The following is a 10160-nucleotide window of genomic DNA, read 5'->3' on the forward strand; positions in this document are numbered from 1 at the left end:
TTTTAAATGTTTCTTCCGATGCTATAACTCATTATAAGTAAGTTCGCGGAGTTCGTAAAAAGTTATAATAGCAATATAATGTCGTAGCAAGAACCGAAAATAAAGTAAAATAATAACGTTTGAAGACATTGTATACGAACTAATAAGGTTCACATTTTTTTGTAGAGAGGTAACATGTTCAGCGGGCTAATCGGTACACAGATGGACGATCCGGCCCATTAACTGAAATAATCCCCAGATTGCTCTTACGACACCCATGGGAAGCTAGGCTTTAAATGAAATGCGCACAATAAAACATATAATATTCTCGTTAGAATTTAATGGCAGTCGGTGCTAATGGTTCTGTAGGTCCTAAATAAATAAATCGTGGTAAATACGGACAAGTCCGGAGTTCAAGAAATAACTGAACCGGAAAACTGAAATTAATTTACAATAGTTAAGTACTTATGTCGATTTTAACTGGAAAATCATAAAAGCCTTATAAAGATAAATTCGTACAGCTTTAGAGACTTTCTAGAAAGCTTATATTTGTACATTTGTCTCAAATTTCGAGTGTCTACCTGTAGTTGAGGGACCCGTCTGTAAACTTAGCTTACCGGTATAACCACTAATTGGGTTACGAAGGTCAAATGGCAAGCGCTACGTGTACATAATAATAACAATATCGGATGAAAAGCAAACATAATCAGGAAAAAATTGAAGCTGCGGTAGTACAAAATATTTTATGGGTATTTTAGACTAGTTTTACACAACGCAGCACACCTTAAAAAGTCTCTAAAGGATTATTTTCTTAGTGATTACTTATTAAATTAATACATTACATATATTTTATTGGACATAATAGGACGGTGCGGTAACGAGTGCATTGATAAAAATATTAAATATTATGAGTCAATGTGTCAGCTTTCTCGATTTTTTCCACGAGTAATTAAATAATTTGATTGAATGGCGATTAACGAGCTAGCGAGCTGATAGTGTTTGTGCACAATTGCGAGTTAACCGCAGCGCGTCAGGGTGGCTTGTATGTTACTTAATGCGGTAACAATGAAATTCCTATTTCAATCTGTTAAAGTAGACAATCAACATTGTGCATAATGACACGGATATAGAACATTGGTTACAAATATTCAAACGTAAACAGAATTGCAATAGCCAGATATAAGTAGTGAATTGTTGGTGCATTATTTTAGGATGGTTTTTTAAGCGAATTTCAAATATGGCACTATAATTATAGCTAGGTAATTAATTTGTGACAAACCATAAATTAATTACTTTACGTCTGTATGAGTTACACTTTAAGAATTATCTACACAACAGCTATATTACAGCTATAGACTGAACGCTTCAGTAAAATGAATATTTAATGAAATTATGTATAAACGATGTTACTACAGCTTTTTTCATCTTCAAAAGGTGAGCTATGCAGTAGTAGGGTGTGGTGCAGTACAGTGACGGTACGGCAGCGGCGGAGCGCGGCGCGGCGCGGCGGTGGCGTGTCAGCTCCTGCTCACTTGGTCAGGATTACGAGTGACAGCGTCTGCACCCATAAATCTAGTGCGCGCCGTGACGTCACTAAGCTCCATACTCACTCGCTAATTAGTGTAAAAGCGTTATCAATGGATTATACCCTTACCCGTCTACCGGAGCTTCGGAAATTCTGATATATGTGGATAAATGCTCGCAAATCTTCTTTGCGGTTCTCAGATTAACAATGATGCGGGTTTTTTAATGCTTATAATAACCGCGGAAAGGTTTCACTTAGGTATTTTATGAATAACTTTAAAAAATCAAAATGTTCGTTAAGTAAGACTTAGGAAACTATGAGAGTGTGTAACTGCGACATAGCTCTGAAGTTGACAGGTTAACTGGATCTTCGTCATAACGAGTGAAACTACCAACTTCCTTGGACCCTCTCTTCTAACAAGATGTATGAATGTGTCTTCTAACAACTATATGAGCTCAGCAGACAGCACATGTGTCAAGACACTGTCTCTTTTCGTTTTATTTACGAAAAGCTCGTTTTGTTTCAAAACTTGTATCGACTACAAGTCGCCACACTGAGGAGTGTTTATTACTACTTATTTGTAATTTATTCTCTTCAGTTTCAAAGTGAAATATGGCATGATCCTTAAAAGTTATTATAAAGTTTAAACAAACGCTTTAAAACACACCTGTTACGAGAATTGTTTAAAATACAAGTTCACTAGAAATGAACATAAATGAGTGTAGATATAGCATTGCATACTTTTTCATTCTTGGTCCAAATTAAGTACTTTTAGTGTGTCCATTAATAGTAAATATCTATTTAGTCGTTTATTTCTCTTTAATTGATTCTCAAGTCATTTACAAGCAAATTGTATGTAAATATCATTTGTATTCAATATTACCTACGTCGTTGTGTCTACGATGAAAAATAATCGTTTTATTTTATAAGTTATATTAGAAGTTATGTCGACCGGTCTTCAAATTTTCACCTTGACCTCTGTCAATCAAAACATAAAGTATGTTATTGCTCTGACATGTAGGGTACTAGGCTTTTATTCTCGTGCCCTAATAAAGGAACGTACATCGTGTGTACAGCCTAAAAACGAGAACAAACACTGAAGTAACACTTGCTCACAAATTATAAAACTTGTGAGGAAAAATGAAAGCAGATGGTCGGCTCAAGTCGGCTCGCTGTTATGTTGTCTACAGGTCGTAACTCATATGGTTACGTCAGCCGTAGCGCTACGCACATCTACGACACTGCGTAGGTGTAGCATTGTCTTTCTTTTCTTTTTATAAAATGTAGTGTTACCAAACTCGCCAATTAAATATCATCTAATATCAGCCTATCTTGTTTATTTCTTGGAGGGGAAAATACGCTTATTAAATTCATTAAACTCTTTCCAATCATAAAAATAAATAATTCAATCTCAGTTTTGCTTTTGCTCCATTTCCAACAAAATGTAATGTAATAATCGCCCTATCCCATGTATAACAAGTTGAAAGAAAGATTGTATGTCAATTAAACTTTCCGCATGTCCCTCTAAACTTTTGCTCCGGTTTATCTGAAAGTGCGGAACTTCTATGTTATTATTTCATCAATAGTTTACAACTTTCCTAGTTTGATAGCTTAACTGTTGTTGACACCAGGATAAAATCGTTAGTAGGTCAGCCGGTGTTCGGTGTACGAAGTTACAAAGTCGATATAATGTTGTAACATCAAATACAAATGAAGTTGGCACAGCCTGTGAAATTAGCAAATAATTAGATAGACCGCAATCTGTTACCGCTGAATTGAACGAATAACGTCCAATAGGCACTTTAATTAGTACGTGAGGTGTTTACGTATGCAATAATGAAGCGAAAGTCTTCCCTCAAATAATCAGATGACTGAGACTTAACAAAAACTGGCGAGTCTAACCTCTACTACAATAAGATGTCGCACTGCAGCTTGACCTTCATACAATATTTGTTTACAATACCTGTTTTACTTAATTAAATTCTAATTTAAACATAGTTATTTAAATATACTGAATTTCAGACAATACTTTATGTTAACTCTGCAACGTTTTATATTAGTATAAAAATCAATACCTATCATAACACAATGTCCCGTAACGTTGTTGGTATTGTCACTTTCTTCGAATTACGATTACGAATGCCGAACACACTTCTAGTCAACATTCTACCATCCAAGTTTAAGTTTTTCTTGATTTAACACAATATTTGCGCAATCATTTAAGCGATGGGAGCAAAAAGGCAAAGAAGGTTTAGGTATTTTAAATGCCCTTGAATTATTTTAATCCACATTTCCTTAAAACTTCTACCTTAAAAATAATATTTTATTAAATAACTTACCTTGTCTGAATCGAGCTCAAGTAAAGTCATTGGCTAGTGGTTGATATTTTTATGAATATTTTACTCGAATTTATTGCTACAATAATAGGCAAATAGTTTTGTATTGTGCCATCGATAATATTTTATTAAGTAAATAGTAAAAGACCATACTTGCTTTAATATTTATTTTGTGACTTAAGTCTTAGTATAAAAAATAATTTAATATTTTAATTACCTATCATTTAAGCCTTCCCGAAACCGCTGTCGCAGTATCGAATGCACAGTCGTTAAATATATTACAGTTCCCAAATAAATAAATACGTAGTCACTAGCGTCTCCTATCAAAAGTTCGGCCTTATCTATCCACACCCAAGGAATGGGCTCAGTTGCTTTTCTTGTAGCCGTATTTCTTATGATGGGCATGTTCACCTTTCTTGCCGTGGTCGTGGTGGTGTTTGTGATGTTCGTCGTGTCCGCCGGACTCCTTGTGTCCTTTGTGTTCGTGATGGTGACCGCCCTTCTCGTGGAAACCTTTCTCGCCGTGTTCGTGCTCGTGATGGCCGCCTTGGTGATGACCTTTCTTGTAGTGTCCTCCCTTCTTGTGTCCGTGCTCCTCGTGAAAACCTCCGTGTTTTTCTTCATGGCCGGAGTCTCCCTCTTCATCAAAGAAGGTTTTATCCTTCTTAAATTCGTCCAATTTATGAATTTCGTGATGTCCTTTCGTCGAGTGACCCTTATTGTAGTGTCCTTTCTCCTCGTATTTATGGCCCTTTTCGCCCTTTTCACCATTATGATGTTCGTCGTAGTGGCCATCTTCATGGTGGTGTTCCTTCTTGTGTCCACCATGGTCGTCGTACTCACCCTTGTGGTGTTCCTTGTCATGATGACCCTTTTCACCCTTTTCGTGATGATGGTGGCCCTTGTATCCCTTCACACCTTTCTCTTCGTGATCGTGGTGATGGTGTGCATGATGTTCCTTGCCGCCTCCTTTTTTGTATTCGTGATTTTGGGGAGCTTCATGTTTATGTCCCGAAGCAGCAGGTTCTTGGTCTTTGCCATCGACCTCTTTAGATTGTTCTAGTTTTTTTGAAGGCAAGCGACGCGTTTGTGCGACTGCCAACAACATTAAGAACCCTAAAATAAACACCACCCTCATGTTGCGGGACACTCTCTATCACGCGGTGCTACTGCGATCTACTCTACTCCTAATATTGGCAACACCGATGATGGTGCAGCAGTTTTATATAAGGAATTGTGTAAGCTGTGCTAATCGACGCGTCGCGCGACAGACTCGGCGCCTCGAGTTGCGGCAAGCGCTCGCCGGGAGATGTCTTTGTATCCAAAACAACCCTATTTAAATATTTGATAATAAGGAATATTTCGTGTCGTCTTTTCATCAAATTAAATTTGAAATTTATGCATATTGACTTGGATAAATAAAATGGTAAACTTGGAAATTTTTACCAGACAATAAATTGAAACGAGTTCAAGGCAGAGTTCTAGTTAGGTATTTGTTAGTAACTGTAAACTTGATTATGCATTATAAGGCACAAGAACGACGTCCGAAAGATACATGAATAAGCAGGTAAGTATATAAGTATTACACTTTAAACAAGAGCGTGTCCTTTATTAGTAGGCATTCGATCCGGCGGTAGACCGCCACCCTCAAGATTCGACCACTTGTTGCTCGGGATACAGTTAAACCACATAAGGTCACAATATATATTACAAATGCTATATTAATACTAGCTAAAACATCATACTAATTTGTGAGCAAAAATACAGCTGAAATTAAACTCATCCGCGAGGGCCACACTCATAATGGCAACATGCCAAGAGCTAACTGCATTTCTTGTCACTTACAACCGACGACGTACAATATCGTGCAAAGTGGAAAATGATTATCATAAAAGGCTTTGACTCTACAAAAACAATTGTGTTACTGCTACTAAGTATTTCTACGCATTTTTGTATCTTTAACAATCACGGTGTCCGATTATCCCGAGTGTTATTATTAGATCACAGACGTTTTACAAAGAAAATCTGATACGTAGGTACTCTCAGTAATAGTTTTCTCATGTTACTTTCACTTTTTGTCAATTCTAGTGTCGGAGTGATTGAACGAAACCGATAAGTTACGAAAACATTGATAAAAATAGGCCTCAACGGAATGAGATAATAATATTCGTATGCTGTATGCCAAAGTTAATAGGTTGCCTGCTAATATAAATCATCATCATCATATACTTGGCCGTTATTAATCGGCATATTATAGACATACTTACATTAACAAAAATCTAAATAAAATCGCTAGGCAATTAATGTAATAACCCCTCATAATGCCATCAATGAGACAAACTGGTCTTTCTTGATGTTTGTAGTGATTCTGAGATATTGCACATTGTCTTCATTGCACTTAATCTTTATTTGTACTAATTATAAATGCAAATGTTACGCAGTCATGCCAAAATTACTTAACGGATTTGAATGAAACACGGGCAGTTTTATAACCTGGATTAACAATTAGACGTTTTTACTCCGGAAAAGCTTCACACGCGGACGAAGTCGCGGGAAGAAACTAGAGAATAATAACTTTCAATCTTACAAGTACAACATGTTCTTTTACCGGTGGCGTACATGATAAGACTATTATTTCCAAGGAAAGGTTAATATTTTTCTGAAATAAAAATACTAGTCAATCTTTTAGCACGCGCCAAATAACTAATTGAGGTTGAAAATAGCCATATCTACTGCATGGATGATAGATTTTGAGACCATCGTCGTCGTCCCATCTGCATCGCCAACTTCACTCTTCTCCTAAACATGTTTTTTTTTTCCTATCTCACTGCGATAGATAAATGGCCACGTTCAGGCACACAAACTTGTTTGGCTCGTGGTATAGGTACCTATAATTTTAAGGACACGAAACTACAATCTTTATTTTATTATGCTACGGTCGAGGGGATATGAATTTGCACTGTTAACGTTAAAGCTTTCCTACCACCAATCTTTAGCTAAGTTAATAGTTTTGCTGAGCTAAAATAAATTATGTAGTTGAAATTGCTAGTGTTACATAATATACAATCCAAAAAGTTTTATATAAAAATAAATAAGTTCCTCTTCACAAAGGAACACGTGAAAACAGTAAGTTCCTAATGATTAGGTACCAATTTTCAAAGTGAAGGTTAAAACTGCAGTAGATTAAATCGTTAATTTCAAAAATACCTCGTTCCACAAACCTGAATAATTAAACTCATAATGTCATAATAAATCCAATTATCACGGAACCTATTTAATTCTAATAGAAAATCGATTGGCCTTGACCTGTCAAGCTTGCAATAAAAACATTGGGTTATGTATGCTGGTTTTTTCTTCAAACGGAATCAGTAACACAAAAAGAGCTTTGTACCCACTTTAGGTGTGCAATAAACCGTGAAGCGTCGAAAAGTAGTGGTACGTGCCATCGAAAACGTTCCGCTAACTACTGTTTTGTCAAACCTGCAGTTTGTAGGAAGAAATTCGCGTTAGCTTTTAATTGTTAGTAGAAACTCGAGTTAAATGTCATTAACAAGGTACAGGCAACTTTATCTATGCTTTTGTTCAGGCAGTCTTGAACTTATTGGTCTGACAAGCTATTGAGAAATTTTATCAATTTCAGCCACTGCAAGTGTTTTCTATAGGAAACGGTTGATTGCAACCACGACTAATTCGTTGCCCAGTAAAATGTAGGCCAATCTCGGGCACCGCTCTAGTTTCTCAACACTGAGTTACTTATCTCGTCGGGAGCCGTTGCCAACGGACTAACGCCAACTATTTTATGTAACTTTGTTGTCGAAACGTGCTGTGAAATTGATAAGTTTGTTTTTGTACCTGCGTCAAATTGCAAACATGACGTTTTTTTTTAAATTGAATTAGATTCAAAACCGAATTTGATTATTTATGCTAGTCTTGCAATTTTGTCTACAAAGAAAACACAAAAGTATAACATCGTTAATTTTTTAATAATAAAAACAACAAATCACAGTCAACAAAACTTAACACAGTTAAGGAAGCTTAATTAGATATACCTAAACAGAGGCTTTATTACATAACATCGATCGGGAACAGACTCAGCCGAACATTTAGTGTCCCTTCTTGTGACCCCAGTGCTTGTGGTCTTCATGGCCGCCCTTCTTGCCATGATCATGATGATGATGATGGTGCTCATGATGGCCATCTTCCTCGTGGTGTCCCTTATGGTCATGGTGATGTCCTCCCTCTTCATGGTGGCCCTTTTTGCCATGCTCATGATGATGGTGTCCGCCGTGCTTGTGTCCCTTATGGAAGCCGCCTCCCTTCTTGTGTCCGTGCTCCTCATGGTGTCCGCCATGGTGCTCGTGATGGCCACCTTCATGGTGATGGTCGTGGAAGTGCTTCTCTTTTTTGAATTCGTCATGTTTGTGCACACCGTGGTGTCCCTTAGTGGAGTGGCCCTTATGGTAGTGCCCTTCCTCATGATGTCCATGACCCTTATGACCCTTTTCACCGTGGTGATGTTCATGGTGATGACCATCGTCGTGATGATGATGTTTCTTATGACCGCCGTGCTCATCATGATGTCCCTTGTGGCCCTCATGGTGGTGGTGACCCTTCTTGCCGTGCTCATGATGATGGTGTCCCTTGTATCCCTTGTGGCCCTTCTCGCCGTGGTCATGGTGGTGATCGGCATGGTGCTCATGGCCGCCTCCCTTATCCCATTTTCCACCATGGTGACTGGCTGCTACTTCGAGGTCTGCATCGCGTTTTTCACGTGTAGTTCTGCAGCTAACGTACGCTAGCGCCGCGAACGCTATGCAACACACTAATAAGCTCCTCATGATTGCCAGTGAACCGATGTGATCAAAGCAGTTGACTGATGACTGAATTCGCGACTGACAAGGTTTTATACTAGTAGCCCGTTTTGTTGTTATTGTATGAAAATTGTGTAAAGTATCAAGGTTGCAACTATGTGGCGAAGCTGTAGAACTGGAGCGTTGCGCAGTGTAACCCAGTGGTCGGTGTCTCAACGTGAAAATCACGGGTAAGTAAATAAAAACTACCTATGAGTATTAACGACAATGCAATCTACTTTTTTCTTTTACCGCATCGCAGTTGCAAGTGGTGTGTGAACTGAAAAACGACTTTCACTTTAAAGTTTGACGGTGCTCGTAGGTTCTAACGCCCAGTGATAACTTGTGGCATTCCGAACCCACCAACGGAAATACGTACATGGTTTTTTCTTCAATCAGTACCTAAAACCATATGTTTTACAATATTTTTAACTGCAAAATGCTATATATGCAAGAGTACGAACAAAGGAGCCACACATTGGCAAAATCTTAAAATAAATAGGTATTTATTCAGGGGCGTGTACGTTATAGGTTTCTGCCATATATTGGAGAGCTTAGTCAAAAGTCCTGTATACCGTCTAGTGGCGTCTATGGCTCAAAATCCATCTCCATATCTCCCTATATATCTATCTATCACTCATTAGGGCATACAATATAATAACTGCACGTTTGGCGCAGTTGTTAACGTGATGACTTCACCGCAATAACCCTTGCGCCGAATATGCCGGGTTCGAATCCCACCCGAGACAACTATTTGTGTGATAAGCACGAATATCTGTTCTGAGCCTCGTTGTAAATTTATCTATATAACTTTGTATTTAGAAGTATTTAAGTATGCTTATCAGTTATTTAGTTATCATAGTACAAGCTCTGCTTAGTTTGTAATTATATAAGCGTGTGTAAGTTGCCCAATGATATATGATAATAATGTGATAGGAACTAACAATATAGGAAATAAATATGACACATAATATTGCATTTTCTTTTCAGTATCTACGGAAGGAGTGTAAGTAACCACCGGTTTGATAAATTTTATGCGGCGCACCACAACTTTGCTAATCTTTACTTTTTGTTTTTGAAGATCAGGCTCTTACAATTATTTGGTGCTTACTCAAGGGCCATGTAAGCTTTGAACTGGAGAAGCGGGGTAGTAAGGCATCTTTCCCATTGTATCCTGTAGAAAAAGAACTGGTACTTGGAAATAGATGAAAGTGCCTTTGAATCTGGAAAAAAAGGCTGGATACTAATTTTTGCAATTTGTATATTAGGTACAGATGAGCAACTCTTCAGCAGGAATACGGGAGAGGTTAAGCTTTGAGCTACCTCTAGGTATCCTTCCCATTGTATTTATTTGCCCTTTTAACATATTAACTCTATTTTTAAATAACCACGTATTTTAAAATTTGTTTGTGTGTCTTCACGTATGAAGCCACTATACAAGCATGAAGTGCAAATTTACCAAGACACCGA

The 10160-nt window shown here is 37.7% G+C and overlaps 2 protein-coding genes across 2 annotated transcripts; both read right to left on the reverse strand.

The window, feature by feature from the left end:
- Window positions 1–3992: 3992 nt before the first annotated feature.
- On the reverse strand, window positions 3993–5069 carry LOC142975667 (uncharacterized). Its single transcript, XM_076118656.1, has one exon. It carries the CDS (start codon window positions 4976–4978, stop codon window positions 4205–4207), a length of 774 nt encoding a protein of 257 aa, XP_075974771.1. The 5' UTR covers window positions 4979–5069; the 3' UTR covers window positions 3993–4204.
- Window positions 5070–7802: 2733 nt separating this feature from the next.
- Window positions 7803–8712, reverse strand: LOC142975669 (uncharacterized). Its single transcript, XM_076118658.1, has one exon. The coding sequence runs from the start codon at window positions 8676–8678 to the stop codon at window positions 7944–7946; it is 735 nt and encodes a 244-aa protein (XP_075974773.1). The 5' UTR covers window positions 8679–8712; the 3' UTR covers window positions 7803–7943.
- Between the last annotated feature and the right edge of the window lie 1448 nt (window positions 8713–10160).

This window comes from Anticarsia gemmatalis, chromosome 9 (genome assembly GCF_050436995.1).
Source record: "Anticarsia gemmatalis isolate Benzon Research Colony breed Stoneville strain chromosome 9, ilAntGemm2 primary, whole genome shotgun sequence".
Classification (NCBI taxonomy): Eukaryota; Metazoa; Arthropoda; class Insecta; order Lepidoptera; family Erebidae; genus Anticarsia; species Anticarsia gemmatalis.

Coding starts and splice junctions, on each gene's coding strand:
- LOC142975667 (XM_076118656.1), bottom strand. CDS start 4,978: ATGAGGGTGGTGTTTATTTTAGGGTTCTTAATGTTGTTGGCAGTCGCA.
- LOC142975669 (XM_076118658.1), bottom strand. CDS start 8,678: ATGAGGAGCTTATTAGTGTGTTGCATAGCGTTCGCGGCGCTAGCGTAC.